At 36.7% G+C, this 16,708-nt stretch overlaps 1 protein-coding gene across 1 annotated transcript in view; it reads right to left on the bottom strand.

Moving 5' to 3' along the window:
• Window positions 1-602: 602 nt before the first annotated feature.
• The window catches only part of LOC110453448, a 28,846-nt gene continuing 12,740 nt past the window's right edge, over window positions 603-16,708 (bottom strand). The window contains exons 8-15 of the mRNA XM_021502393.1: window positions 14,711-14,774; window positions 6,182-6,245; window positions 4,207-4,352; window positions 3,394-3,438; window positions 2,890-2,999; window positions 1,959-2,189; window positions 1,385-1,698; window positions 603-1,067 (exon numbers count right to left, since the gene is read on the bottom strand). Of these exons, the coding sequence (XP_021358068.1) occupies window positions 700-1,067; window positions 1,385-1,698; window positions 1,959-2,189; window positions 2,890-2,999; window positions 3,394-3,438; window positions 4,207-4,352; window positions 6,182-6,245; window positions 14,711-14,774 (1,342 nt within the window). The 3' untranslated portion in view covers window positions 603-699. The remainder of the gene's footprint in view (window positions 1,068-1,384; window positions 1,699-1,958; window positions 2,190-2,889; window positions 3,000-3,393; window positions 3,439-4,206; window positions 4,353-6,181; window positions 6,246-14,710; window positions 14,775-16,708) is intronic.

Raw genomic sequence — 16,708 nt, 5'->3', positions numbered from 1 at the left:
CAGAATATTTATTGTTCAGATCTTAGATACAAAGGAATTGGGCAACAGGCAAAGCCTATGAGCGCCCTCTCCTTACAGTTATAAACAGTTTACACACATCATATTGAATTGAAGTAATGATAAAACATTTATATTATGTACATGAATATTGATATTTGCATGTCATTATTAATTTTTTGATAATTGTTGTACAAAAACTAGATTTTACAAAAAAATGGCAATTAAAATGATGCTGGTGGACAGAGCACATAGTAAAAGTATGTACTGGTATCATTCCACACAGCGAAGTCATGAGATAAACAAGTAAGTGTAATCTAGTTAAAGCGTCTTCTATCTTTAACGAATCTCTGAACCATCTCCAAGATACCTATATTCATATTGATATCGAGTCTTTGACATCCATAAAGAAAAGTCTGGGTATTTAATGGAATAATGTCATTAAAAGCAGAAATGGAGTTCAGGAGAATTTGCCTTTGATTAGTATACAGATACAGTATATTATACTTGTGACATAATTTAAAGAAATCACTAGTTTAAACACTATTTGAAAATTAAACATAATTGTTGTTTGTAATTTTGTACGTAAATATAACTTTCATTTAAACATACCGCGCATTATGGATTAGTGTTGCATGCTATCGTAAATAATATTTAAGATGCTTGCCAGTCGTTAAAACAACTTCCCCTACCATTGAATCACTAATGTATTGTTCCTCCGATCCTCAGAAATATCATAAACACTACCGTACTGACAAGTGTTGACCAGAAGAATACAACGAACAGAAACCAGTCAAATATGGCCGCTATCTCTGGCCAGGAGTACATCAAGATAGCTCTATTGTACTCCTCGCTATACTGCGGTAGAAGCATCATATTTGGAGATTCTTTTCTGTTCCGACAGCAGCAGTAGCCTCTCCAGCACGCCCCTCTCGCAAACAGTCTCCTGGTTATCTTATGAAGCCAGACGGGTACGGGATTTTCGGGGTCCTTGAAGTGGATACGGAGGACCAGTACCGACAACCCCACCGCCAGTACGCCCATGATCATGGTAAAGGCTAGGTACACGGCTGTAACATAAAATAGGTTCCTTATTATCACTTTTCATTGCCGTAGGCAGGTGATTGTATATGTTTACTATAATAACTTTCTGTTTGTAAATAAGATTACTACTTCAATGTCGTGTCTATCGGTGTTCAAATGATGATAGCCATTGTTTTACGTAATAAATGTGTAGTTATTCGTCTAAATTAAACTTTTCACCTTTTGTTATGCCTTCCCACATACAAACAAATCACGATTAAAGTACGTTTTTTTGGAATGTTAGTCGTGCCCCTGTGTGTAAACAGAACACGTTGGACGAGCATAAAACTATGACGACACTCACACAAAATCGACACACATATCGACGTGCTGGGCATACTGTCAGCGATCAGGGTCAGGAGCACAGCCAAGGCCAGTAACACAGTCACGGAGTACGACACCTTCTCTCCGGAATCCACCGGAAGTATGAAGACGAGGGTAACAAGAAATGACGTAATGAGGACAGGAAGTACAACGTTAGTGACGTAGTAGTCATAGCGGCGAGTGAGGATGACGACGAACTTGAGGAGTGAGAATTTCTTCACGTCAGTGGCTGTCGTGTCTGTGATTACTGACATCTCCACTCTGGAGGTGACGTACAACCACTCACCGTTTTCTCTGCGGAGACAGGTATGTCGACATTTTGACATATTATTAAGGAAATTATATTGATATGATGTTTAGAATGACTATATTGCTGATTATAACATTAATTTTTGATTAAAATCAAAATATAATTATGTTAATGGTAGCTTTAATCATTCCCTTAGAGCATATATCAGCAATTAGAAAATTCTAACCGGTTCAACTCTTGTATCATATTAGTTGTATCCTAAAAATTGTGTCGATGAATATTGAATGCAAAGAATGAAATTTACACAAGATCCTCGACGTTGATATCCTCCCACAGGTGGAAGAGGTCCAGTTCCGCCATCGTGTAAGCCCAGCTAGTGACGTCGATGGCACACTCCTGAGTATCAAAGGGGTAGTAGGTGGTGTCTATGGTACAGGAAGTGACGAATATCTGAGGCATTTCCCAGTCTACCTTCCCAGTGTCAGCCACACGGAACAATAGATTGTCGTCCTGTAGTATGGACACGTCGTCAACACTAAAAAATATGTTCGGTAGAAGTAAGGCAACATGAATGTAAGTGCCGAACAGATCGACTTGCCAGAGGGCAATGAGTGTAATATATGGTGTATGTATTCATACAGGCAGTATTGACCTTAGCTGGTAATAGGAAGTATAAACAAATTCATGGAACTGTTTGGAAAACAGCGTGTTACAGAAACCTCCATCTCTTTTGCTACAAACAATAAATACAAGGTTGATGAGAGATACAGAACCCAAACCAATTTAACATGTCTATCTGGCGTGATCCCTGAATTCTTTGTATCATTATTGTTTACAATATACAGAAGAATATTGCTCGTTCAATATTGTTTCTAACATTATTTCTAGTTTTTATTTATAGTAACATCAAGTTAACACATAAATAAAATAACAAGGAAATGAGTTAGTTTATACGATCATACTATTCACTAAGGAAAAACACGGATCATTTTGGAGATAGATATTGAATTCAAACAAAAAACAAAAAGCATTTGATTGGGATCATAAAGTCACTCAGATGTTACCAAAAATAAGTACGCTATATGAATATGAGGTAAATACCACATCATCTACACATAATGTATATTCTGTAGTGTTAACATCCAGGTACAAAATCGGAACATACGGTCGATAAGGAAATTAATTTGGCAAAGCAAAAGTCAGATGTAAGTGTAAAAGCAACAACAAGTACTCACGAATTGTCGATGAAGAGCTCAGGTTTCCAAACATCGTTGTCCGACGCATAAATGTGATCTACGTCATCGTAATTTGCCTTTGCCCACTCTAGTCGGTGATCATACCATTCCTAGATGGCAGCAAAAAAGGTGCATCAACTTTCAATAGCAACATTTCCAAAACGAAAGTAAATGAGTTTCAAATAAAAAATACCAACCGAATGTTTATTTTTCTATTTCTGAGTAATTGCAACAATACACACATGATTCAATTCCAACAATTATTTACAGGGTTTGTCCGTCGTAATAGCCGTTTACGTCTTCAAAACTGGCAAGTTATAGGATTATGAAGGAAAGACTGTTACTACTTCAATCTGTAAAATATGGAAATTGATAATGAAAGAATAAATTCTATTCTAAAGTAATTAAAAAATAAATTTGCTTCATCATTGTAATTTGTATGACAGATTCATGTATATGTTTTAATGCTTTTTTTGGAAGCTGAATATGTAAATGTGTGTTTACCACTGTCAGCCATCCGATCACAGACATGCTCTGGTCCACCATGCTCTGAAAGATATAACAATACTTTGGCATCATACGCTGATCTCTCTTCTCAAAAGCTAAGGATGAAAATACGAAGAGTGAACAAAACCGTTATTTGATCCCAAAATCGATAAAAATGGAGCAGATTATAAACACACGAGAAATGTATACAAGCATTTGAGTTGGGAAAAGTCTTCTGCGTCTGTGAATGTAGGTCAAATCAAACCACGTCCTCAAATTACGAATCGTGTTTAAATGATTATACTAGTAATGAGAAACATTGACCTTCGTATGAATGTTTTCCTACTGATATTTTGATGCTAGCCATCCATCTTGCCCATGGTATTCATCTTTTACATCTCTCAAAGACATTTCAAGATTTATTGATTAAACATGTGACAATATATTCTCAAACAATACTAAGCCCTGGTTTCGACCTAATACCAAACCATGGCTATGACGTTTTACTTACATCGGCAGTGACGTATACATTTTGCTCCAGCAGGTTTCGGGAAAAGATTAGGTCTGATGCATCCTATTGCATGTTTCGTTAGAGGCGACGTATGCCGAGTTCCCATCCCCGCAGAAAAGGAGTCATGCTTGGGTATAATGAAAAAACCCACGGGATTTGTAACGTTAACAGTTCATTTAGGGATAAAGGCCACTTCTACAAGCATATTATACAAAGGAACACACAATACCACATAGAGGATATACGTCTATAAAGGGTAACAATCACCATATCGCTAGTCAAGATGTATAGAGATATTAAACAAAGATAATTAAACTCACCAGATCGTTGATAGAGAGGAGATTAAGGCCCACCTTTGCTGTCATGTTCACGTCGGGTCTGACCATTCTGTTGTACACGTTCTTCTTAAACACTGTCTTACGGATGTCTAGCTCACCCCGAGATGACCAGCATGCAACGCAGCTTGCTACAATTAAAGTTGTGGTTATTAGCAGTCATATTGTTACTAGTACTAGATTATCCCGTTAACTGAATTAAGGTAGAACTAACATAAAGATCGTACGGAAAATAGATATATTCCGAGCTCAAAGAATATCGCTTAGCAAATAAATTTGTCATCAGTAATTAGCCGTCTAAACATCATTCCATTCCATGCTAACACTAAAGGTCTAAGTCTGTTTAACACACCACACTAACCGAGCTCCTCTCCTCTTCAAACGTTTAACCTTTTACCATTCAATTTCATTTTTAGTGTATTAAACTTTGTATATGTCCCTTAGTGTTGTTGTCAGGCCCGATATAAACTCATCGCTGTTGGGCCGTTAAGCAATCAACTAACTAAACTATACATTAACTTGTCTTCACTTACGAGCTTGAATTCCATGCTCAATACGTGACCGAATTATCCAGAGTGGACTCCATCAACCAGATGACTAGTCCGCGCAGTTGCCTTCTGCTCCCAAGACGTTTTGTATTTGTCTCTAAGTATGGTACTGGATACTATGATAGTCTCTTGTTGTGGAGTTGCTACCTCGGAAAAGGAAGCATATTTGCCCTTATCGCAACTTCGCAAGTTATATTGAAGCAAGGAAACAAATTATATAGCAGTCAGTCAAAATCTATTTAGCGGCCGATAACGTATTGAATCCAGAGCTTCTGTAGCTAGGTTGAAACAAAATCCTATTTTCATGAGTAACATCAACTTATGATGGAAATAAACAGGTGTTTTCCTATCCCTATGAAAAGATACGAAAGTAACGAACCACGTCCAACATTAGGAAATGTCTTGCTATTTTCTAGGGAAACCCCCATACTGAACTTGAGCTTTATGGGATCATTTGTTCTGTAGTGAACATTCGAACAGGTCATCCGTTCGTTAAAAATTCTGTTTTTTAGAAGGTTGGAAAAACATTGTTTTTCAAATTGATATATTTCGATACGGTGGATTAATGACGTTTTGTAACGGGACTAGATTTAACAACATAACTAGTCTTCCAATTTACATCAGGCGTAAAGACATTCATACAGGCAGCTTTGTACACCTAAACATGTATTTTTTCCATAAAACAAAGGCAGCTGTTACATCGATTTAGAAAGAGTTGATATGGATATTTAAACTTATCGAAGAAGTCCACGAAATACACAGATCATTCACGTTTGTTTCATTCTTTAGTTTCTCCCCATACATCGTGTAAATTAAATAGATACTTTTCGTTTGTAAAAAGGACTTTGAAACACATTTGCACACTCACTTATATTTCCACACTCTTCTCCATTCGTAAGCTCTATCTAGACGATTATGTACTTACTAAAATAACATTCTGACACCTTTAAACATTGTACTGATGTTTGCAAACATGAGAATGTTACAAAATATCAAAAAGATTGGGACTCGTTTCTAAAAACAGGGAAAGTTCCATCCTATGCCTTGGACACATATAAATTTATACTACACTAATCCGACATTCAAATAATGAGTAAACAAAGCTGAACGGCTACCTTGTATATAACATAACTTTATGCAATGACTGTATGTCTCTATGTCGACCTCTTTTTTGTCCTTGTCGTTAAAGTGTAGAAATGTGAAGAGCAAAACACTACAGATAGGCATAAACCATCTTGCACATCGCAGGTGCACGTGTTCATTACACTATAGAAATGGTCTTCAGCTAATTTTCCAAAAATCTTTTGAAAATTTGTAATAAAGGTACTAATTAGTAATTTGATATATCATTACCTTAACCAGATTAACATTTGCCATTTTCATAGTAATGTTATCAATACATACATACTTACCGTGCATAAGCAGGCAGACCAGACTCGACAGTCTATAATGCATTGTTGTAGATACATGCATGGTCTATTTCATTACATATACCACCCAGCAGACTATTAAGGAGATCTGGGAGAAGGCTAGATCTGAAAAAAAAAGATTTAACAAAAAATAGATAACACTGTGGTAACTTTATTTAAAGGCATTTCGAGACGAAAAGGGAAGATAGTCACCCAAGCATGCTCGTATTGTTACCATAGTCAAGGAACTTATACGGCAGAACAAATCCTGAACAGGGTAGTGGTATGGAAGTAGCTAATTGTGTAACAAATGTATAACTTAATCAACCGTCCATTGTTAATTGTATAACATGCTTAAGTTGTGAATGCTGTCGGTATGTAATGTACATGCGTAGTTCTTCGTTAACATGTATATGATATGAATCACGTGAACATCATTTAACTGAAACTGCATTAGGACTCATATTTCTCAGTTAACATCCAATTATTTCCGTAAGCTACCGCTATAATGAGGCAGTATCAACTGCCAGCCGTCTACCTCTTTATTGTCTCTCCTTGGAACGAACTATAAGCGCTTGCACCGGCCAGCCAGATTTGGTTTTCAGGTACCACATAACCGTTATGACTTTCGGTACAAAGGGGTTTAACTAGCTCCAACGGTACTTGATATAAACGAGAGCTGCTTTGGTCCCAAATTTGTCGTTATAAACGAGTGTGACTAAGGTCCGACGGGGTTCAGTGTAAACGGGCTGGACTAAGGTCCGACGGGGTTCAGTATAAACGATTGTGACTAAAGCCGACGGGGTTTAGTATAAACGAGTGCAACAAAGGTCCAACGGGGTTCTGCATAAACGACGGTGATTAAGGTCCGACAGGGTTCGGCATAAACGAGTGTTTACTAAGGTCCAACGGGGTTCAGTATAAACGAGTGTGACTAAGGTCCAAGGGGGTTCAGTATAAACGAGTGTGACTAAGGTCCAACGGGGTTCATTATAAACGAGTGTGAATAAGGTCCAACGGGGTTTAGTATAAACGAGTGTGACTAAGGTCCTACGGGGTTCAGTATAAACGAGTGTGACTAAGGTCCATCGGGGTTCAGTATAAACGAGTGTGACTAAGGTCCAACGGGGTTCGTTATTAATTAGTGCAACAAAATTCCAGCGGGGTTCATCATAAACGAGTGTTTACTACGGTCCAACGGAGTTGGTAATAAAAGAATGCAACAAAGGTCCAGCAGGGTTCATTAACAACGAGTGTGAACAAGATTCATCACGATTTGTTACAAATGAGTGTGACTAAGGTCCAACATGATCCGTTACAAACGAGTTTATTTTGTACCAGTATCGTCGTTATTAACATCGAACTAAACTGCTATGGCTATTAACAATGTAGTTATGTGTTTCTCTAAATTTGAGTTCATTTATGGATGGAATTAAGTCGTTGTGCATTCTCTCAACTGAATACACTCGTGCATTAAAAAGGAAAACATTGACCGATATCCCAACTTAACCAGTTGTGTATAAATATGTGTTTATTGCATCGGTGATGTCATCATGTTTTCATAACTTTTAGACATGTAATAGCACATTTTTGTCCATTGTCACGACACATGTAATTGTTTTGATGGTGTGAATCTTGAAGTATATAAATAACCTATATCAAGTTACATTTTCCTGATGTTCAACGATAATACAGAAACACGAGGTCAATGACCACGTGGGCTTGCGCATTTTTGACGCGTTTGCCTGCGTTTGTGCGATACTAAGAATACTGATTAGTGTTTACAGACGCAATATCTTTTTAGTTAGATTTGAGTTTTCACAGACTAGTTTTGTATGTTGGTTGTTGCCTTCATTCTATGAGAAATGAAGGATGAGGAGAAATAGGGTAATGGTGGTGGATGAGTATAGCCATGTGAGCTTCCGCTTACTTTTATTTTTTCTCTAAATATTTTCGTGCCCCATTCCTCTGTTCAATGACATTTCATTACTCCCTCCTCTACCTATATATCCGGACATTCCCGTCTCCCGATCTGCATATGTGTAGATATTCAGAATTAACAGCAAAAGCAAAAACTAAAATTGTAATGATCGAACGTTCAATCTTGAAAGTATTCCCGATTTATTTTGGGCCTTGTCGTGCCTGTGCAAATTATCAATCAATGTAATGTTTGTGTAGACTTGTTCGTCTTATTGGACTACGTGTCTTATTTGGTTAACACATATTAAGCCATGGCGATGCAATGCAGTTCGGTCGACTTTCCTTTGCAAGCACTACACCCTTTGCCAGCCTTGTTAACCTAAGTCCCCTTACCCAACACAGCGTCTCCGGTTTTTACATTCGTTGTCAGCACTGTCAACTTAACACCTTTATAAATATAATATTAATTTCAAAAACCTAGCAACAGAAGGATCTTGCTATGTGATACTTTAGCAATGCTAATGATCAGATCCCAATCGTTTTATGTAGCCTATAGCCCACGTGTGCTGTCAAGTATCGACAAGCTCTCCACATAGGGATCCCATGTTGTGATAGCAATTTTATATCTCAAAACGCACTTCTGTTATATCTGGAAATCGTGACAGCCACATGGATGCCGACCGATAATGAACAGTAATAAAGCGAACAGTAAATCTAATAAAGGGAGGTATGAAACCAAATAACAATCCTTTGAAGATTACGCTGCATAATGTGTATATTTCTGTAAACAAAATAAAATTAGTGTTGCATGTGAAATCGTCGTTTCTTTCGGTGGTTTTGGGTGATATTAATTAGAATGGGGATAAACCTACAGTATTCTGAAATTTGCGGCGGTATATCGTGAAAATACTGTCGCAAATATCCGTTTTACTAGCTCCGCGAAAACAGTAGGGTTTTACCCCTAAATATAAATAAGCGTTCATTGACCTATATGTACGTTTAAACATTTGTTCGTACATATATTTAATGGAATTTAGCTTATTAAGGAATGCGCCTGATGTGCTTTGAGATTTACGGTCGCGGTATTGATTTTTCCAAACTTTATACTACTACTTAACCTCAGAGCAAACTAAAGGAACACCTTTGCTTCTTATTATGAGGACCTTTTTTTTCCAAAAATAGGCGAATGGCCATATACTTCTATGGTTGTAAACATACTTCATGAAATAAGCGACAAAGTCGTCCATGGAATGTAACTAAAGATTTGTTTTTGTGAACAAAAACGTATGTCTCCCCTTTAGCAGTTTAAAAGTTACAGACCGGACAAGATATATTTGAAACTTTGCACTTATTTGACATTTTACCTCAAAGGTCAAGTTTAAGCAAAATTAGACACAGTGAGGAACTGTTGACATCACATTGGCGTACACTTTTAAATGTTTGAAACAATCAGACTTTTTTTTTACCTTTTCCCTTGAGATAATGGTCACAGTGAGATAATGACACTTCATTGCACATCATCTGTAGGTGATGCAATTGAACTGCATCTTTCATCAAAATATCTTAAATGGTTTGAAAGTTACAGAGAAGATGTTCCTGAAAAAAATCCACATATTGAGTCTTGGGGTCAAGGTCACATTGACCTAATGCCAGTGCAACGCATATCGTCTTTGTGTGATTCATGTATACTTGAATTTTACCTGTAACGGTTTTAAAGTTACGGCCCGGACAAGATCATATTAGAAGAACCAGGACCAGAACCAGATGAACCAGTACTATTACAATATGTCTCACTTCATTCGACATAATAAGTATGAAATCGTGAGAATGATTGAGTTCTTGGTTGACCACCACATTGTTCGTTGGCAATATTATTTAGCAGACCATAGGCATTCCTCTGGGAACAAACAATTCTGGCCGACCTGATTTTCTTTTCATATAAGGCTGAATATATTGAAGACCTTATCTGAACTGGGAAGGAAAATCTCGACCAAAACGCACGGCTTACCACTAAGCTGTACGATAAGCATGACGATTTCGTGAACATTCCTGTTCTTGATAGTAGCATGCTAAAATATCCGACCAACATACCCTGTCTCCTGCATAAACACACGCAAGCACGCATACACTACACACATGGAGGCACTTCCTTAAATGACCTTAGCTATTAAAAGGGCGTAAAACAAAATTAAACCAAACTAAACCATCCTACCTACGGTATTTACATATCTCAGCTGATTCTGTATTCAAGCGCATTCTCCGACACAGAGGACTTATATAGGCTTGCCTGTTGTCCAATCCATTTGTTTTCCAATCAATGAAATTTGTTGAAATGAAAAGAAATTCTCCGAACACCCAGGTGTCCGTGATAGATGTCGACTGCCGACAAACATACACCAGTTTTCAGAGTTTTCAGAGATGAAAGTAAAAAAAACATATTGGCAAGTTTAATGTCAGCCACAGTGATCTCATTTCGTTGAATATAAACATCCGCGAGATATTTTATTTTTTTATTTTCTCCTTTTGCAGTCAAATGCGAAAAATAACTACATATTTATAAGTGTAATAAATGTCATGTACTTTCCATCGATATTTCTTCATACAATGTATGTATCAGTGGAGATACATCTAGAAAAGGAATGAGTATATCTAACTTAAAACGAACGTTAAATACATGTTATATTGGGTGAATTATCAACTAACCAATTATTCACTACTGGGTCATTTCAATTACACCGACTTGGTACATCTGTAAATGGAGTGAATTGTGACGTCAGTATTCATAAGAAGGCCTTTTCACAGCTTGACGTCATTGGCCGTAAACAGAAAATTTGATATCGACACACGCAACTATATTAGTACTAGATTTCGGTTAAGTATTTTGTGTTGTCATTGAGATATGAGGACGGAGTATCAATACCGCATTTTCATGTGGAAACATGAATACTGAAAATTACATATAATTCAAAATATGTATCATAAAAGGGTGAGGATGGAGAGAGACTATTCGCCAAAAAGAAACATCAAACTATCTAATACATAGATTTAAACAATCTATTGTGTCAAACGTATGCGTTAAATTATATGTTTCTACTAAAACCAAAGTGAGAAAAAAACACATGAAAGGTGACACACATCAGCCGTTCGTCTATGACGGAATTTTGCAAAAGTAATGAAGATATGGTAATTGATAATGCTTACAAATTAATCTAATTGACAGTGTGATAATTCACGGCGTATTTACGTACCGGACTAGTCAGCAGGTAGGATGTTCAGCCGCCTGTATATCGTCTGTCGTCGTTTCGCGTCCAGAGGGTACAGTAAGTTTGCTAAACTAACCGCATCAGCTCAAACTTAAAAACTATCCTATTTTCGTAACATAACTTAATGTTATACGTTCACCGATGCGTGCTTTTTCATTATATGAATTTAATTTACTAACCGTACGCGTGAATTTAAAAGATAGAAAATTGAAGCGAAACGATAAATATCAGTATGGAGTTATACGCTAGGCAAGATAAGCTTACATCCCGTTTCCGAGTTGATATTGTTATTTGAAAATGATGATGACTGACCTTATTATTGTTGAGATGTTCCAATTAAAATATGGCTAATTTGTGGTTATGTTGAATTGTGTCTGCCAGCCATCTCCTTGTATGTGGCTAGGTAACATCTCTGGTTTCTGACGACCCCTTCGTCATGTCAACTGTGACCGGATACGAATTCTGGTGTGTAAGATCGCCTCAAACAGACAAGTGCTTATCTATCTGTTGTTTATCGCATTGACGACTATACAGTTATGCCCTGGAACATTTACAAATATCTAACGTATAACACGAACACAGGATTGAAATGGTACGGTACTGGGGTCAGTAATACAAATTAACATCATAGACATATAATTTGGATACACAAATTAAAACACACAATTTTCTCATAGGTTAGCTGTTGAGCTAGGAGATTACATCATGTTTCTATGTTATTGATATTCAATTCAATAAGTGTATTACTCATTTATAGTTACATTGAAACTTGAAGGTAAATAACAAAACAACAATTATGCAAAGAAACTGCAATAGTGAACAATTTATAAACTTACACAGAAGCAAGGCCCACATCCCTCAGTTCAAGTGACTGTTTTATGTATATATATTTGAACTAGATCATGCAATATCGTTTTTGAGAAATTAATTGGTTCTGTGACGCAATTCTTAATTTTTCACCTAATTTACAGATGTATAGCTGTTACATGTATATCAAGCGAATTTAATACCTAACCAGTTAAGGGCAATATGGTTCAGATGTAGGTGATAGGTTCTAGGCAAGTTTATCATAAAACACATTCTTCTTATTCACAACAGCTCACCATAGCTACATTGCCTGTTATGTTGACTGTGTTAACCTATACTGTATGTAGGGCTACAAAGGGTGCCCCTTTACCTGGCAAAGGTCGTTTACCCACAGAGTATTCAGAGGGCAATAAGGGGTCAGGAGTCTAATAGAAACACCCGTAAACGACTCCATGACTTTATTGTTTTGTGTATATACTGTAGGAGATCAATGGTGAAAGGGAGAATGTAGAATGTTGTGAAGTACATCAGAGAAAACAATGTGGAAATATGTCGGTAGTACCCGGGACTCAAGTTGCTGAAGTTAGTCAGGTCATATACTTTATACTAGATCAAATCCTCACCAGTGAGAGTAAAGAAGATAATACGAAATATCAACAGGTATGTAGAAAGTCGGGGAACAGTGATCATATGTCTTAACTTTCGGTTTGTGTATATTGTGTGTTAACGCAAGACTAAAGAAGAATCTCGTAAAGGAGATATCGGATCACAGTTATAATGCAGAAAACTACGAAGACAACGAAACAACCTCTAAAATACCAACATGAGAGTACTGGACAAGTGTTTTGGGGTCACTGAGATGAAGGAATGAACAAAACAAATCCCCAAATAATCACACATAAACAGGACGGTAATACGTCATAAAATACATAGTAAAAGTGCCTACCCTTTTAAAATGCACAAGAACTTTCATTTTAAGGGCAACCTTTTGACGCTCGAAATAGGATCTCTTGAATTATTAAAACAAACTTGAAACCGTTTTGGAAATGCAAACGATTAACAAAACTGGCATCAACCATACAAATATGTTGAAGTCTTCGGGTTAACTTATCACCTGCGACGACAGTTCAGAAACAGGTGAAAAACGACTCTACTTTAACAAAAGGATATATTCTATCCAGGAAATTGATATTACTGTAGACCATGTCTTAAAAGCCATTACCCGAAAAATTCAATTAAACTCCAGGACCTAAAACACCAGTAGCGAATTTGTAATAAAATTGACAGAGAATTTAAGGAATAACCACCACTGTACATAGTGTTTGATAACTATACAATATGATACCCCATAATAAATCACACCAGCACGTGAACTGGCGGTATGTCATGGTAATTAGAGGAGCAGTTTGGTTGCTGTTGGTAATTGTTTACTGTATGCTGTATTCTGAAGGTACATTGGAACACAAAGAGCTTATTAACTTCGGGTTGATTTATCATTCATCTGCCAGAAATGTTTCATAAAATTAAAAAGAATGCAACTATCCATATTTAATTTCAAAAATACATCATCAATAATATAGTTAGTGAAAAAAATCTTCACATAATGTGTTACCAATACGGAAAGCACTGTTTACATTAAAGATATGAAGTAATATTGAAACTCATCAAAAACATGTCTCGGGAAGCAGTCTTGATGCATCTTATCAGATATATCTACATTGTTAGGATCATCAAACTGTGTCGAACAAAATATTAAAGGAGATGCATTAAAGATTGAATATAAAGTCACTAGTGCATCAGCACAGGGGCAACGAAACGTTAGATATCTATAACCATCAACGAAGGGCTAAAAAACCTAGGCAAACACATAAAGAACTGTCACATAACACATTAAGAACTGTCACCGAAATGGCAGTCTAATATCCCTACCTGTGTCTTGAAATGTAGGATAAGTTCTTCGAAAAACATTTTAAAACAAAGGGACAAAACTCCATAAAAGGGTGTATCTCTATTTTACATATTTTATTCATATCCTCTTGATGTTAGGAGCTAACTACAATTTATATATTTCATTAGCATTCCCTTGACATGAGGGTTTGTGTATCAAGTGTATCAGTCATAAAGACACGGTACACTTCGAAAATTAGTCAAACAATGTATAAAAAGGGGGCATAGAATGTACTGCTCAAATTCGGGAGGAAACTTTAATATATATACAGTATGCTTCATTACAAATCCCATCCGTGTCAGTGTTATATTTACAGAGTGAATCATTAAGATAGTTGCAGTTTTTTTACGATGAGTTGTACTAGTACGAACAATGTTTTAAAATAAAGGGGAAAGTCACTGGTTGGTAGCGCAAATTTATTAGTTTAATTATCATCCTCTTAATGTGTATGAAGTATCATTTGAATCACTGCAGTACTTTTGCATGAGTAGAGTGCACCATGTTTTTAAACAAAGGGGCATAACTCCATACGTAGGGGAAAACGCCACTTTTGTCTCGTCTATTCGTGTTCTCTTATTTAAGTGTTACGTGTACCGAGTACTTGCTTGCTGCAGAGTCGCAGCTGTGTGGTGTCGCATTATCCTGAGACAGCAGTTGTCTATCACATTAATCACAATACGAAAGCGACATAAATCAATCTAACTACATAAACCGTACATAGTTCCTTGCATATGCGCTAACGAGCATAGCATCATAGCATCCGGGTCCTTAATCGTCTGGCAATAACTCTTCGTGGAACAAGAAATAAACCAATGGCCATTGTGTGTCCTAGTTTTGAAAAAAAGGCGAAACAGATCCCGGTAACTATAAACCGATTAAACTAAACCAGTGTTGAGCAGAACAACTAATTAGAGCTGAAAAGTATGGACTACATTGGGGAAAATCTGAACGCTGCTAAGGCATCCGAGTGTGGCATTCGTGCACTACCCAACTTCTCGAAGTACACGTTAACTTGACCTTAGATTTGGATAAAGAAAATGAGGTTGACGTAATAAAACATGGATCTTAATAGGGTCTATTACATGGTATCTACACTCTGCACTACAACAACTTCACTATAGTAAAGGTTTACATTGAGACGCTTGAAAAGTACAAGGAGAATCAGCTCACATGTTCTGGCAGGGTAAGAGACCTACGCTTTATAACCGCCATGTTAATCTAGGTCAAATGCAAGAAGTGTCTCAACCTTAAAGAAAGAAACGAGGTAGTGACAACGAAACAAAAGGAACACTTAGGAAAAAAAATAAAAAAAACCCAGCGACGTCCAAAACGCACAAGGAAATAGAATATTTCAAATGAGATATTGATGGTGACGATAACCTTTCCCTTAGATTTCAATAATATGCATCTCTTTAACCTTTCGTACTTATTTGTCTGTTAGCAGTCGATATCTGTCACGATTTTTTTGATATTTGGAGCAAGAAATTGAAAACTGCAAAAATTGCAACATTATGTCATAATGAAGAAAGAGAAAGTTCACGTAATGGAAAATGCCGCTGATCGTGCAGCTTGATAGTGAGCTGTCCATGTTGGTCATGTTGTAAGTATTGATCGAGGTGAGCGACATATGTAGACGAGTCTTTAGGGGCCTTGCTTTCAAGTTCAGGGGAATATGATCTCGGTGTAGTCAGTGAAGTCCCTACTATTAAGACATTTTGTCGAAATTTATGAACGAAAAATAAAAGGATCTGGCAAGGTTTCTGGTAACCGTCCTTATCAGCTCGTCAATGCATTCAGTCTAAGATGGAAACAAAGCAAAATGGCTTTAAGAGAATCACACTTTGTTTTTATAGGAATGCCAATGAAGTAAAATCCTGCCGCCGAAAAAAACCAAGGGCACTGTTAATCAGAAAATGTAGAGGAACCTTTATTGTAAGTGATTGTCACTGTGATGTTTTATTGTAAGTGAGTGTCACTGTGATGTTTTATTGTAAGTGATTGTCGCTGTGACGTTTTATTGTAAGTCAGTGTCACTGCGATGTTTTATTGTAAGTCAGTGTCACCGTGATGTTTTATTGTAAGTGATTGTCGCTGTGACGTTTTATTGTAAGTCAGTGTCACTGTGATGATTTATTGTAAGTGATTGTCACTGTGATATTTTATTGTAAGTAAGTGTCACTGTGATGTTTTATTGTGAGTGATTGCCACTGTGATGTTTTATTGTGAGTGTCACTGTGATGTTTTATTGTGAGTGATTGTCACTGTGATGTTTTATTGTGATTGTCACTGTGATGTTTTATTGTGAGTGAGTGTCACTGTGATGTTTTATTGTAAGTCATTGTCACTGTGATGTTTTATTGTAAGTCAATGTCACTGTGATGTTTATTGTAAGTCAGTGTCACTGTGATGTTTTATTGTAAGTGATTGTCACTGTGATGTTTTATTGTAAGTGATTGTTACTGTGATGTTTTATTGTAAGTGATTGTCGCTGTGATGTTTTATTGTAAGTCAGTGTCACTGTGATGTTTTATTGTAAGTCAGTGTCACTGTGATGTTTTATTGTAAGTAAGTGTCACTGTGATGTTTTATTGT

Source organism: Mizuhopecten yessoensis, unplaced genomic scaffold (genome assembly GCF_002113885.1).
Source record: "Mizuhopecten yessoensis strain PY_sf001 unplaced genomic scaffold, ASM211388v2 scaffold7307, whole genome shotgun sequence".
In the NCBI taxonomy this organism is placed as follows: Eukaryota; Metazoa; Mollusca; class Bivalvia; order Pectinida; family Pectinidae; genus Mizuhopecten; species Mizuhopecten yessoensis.
Note: the sequence above shows the minus strand (reverse complement) of the source record. Positions and strands in the feature narration are given on the sequence as shown.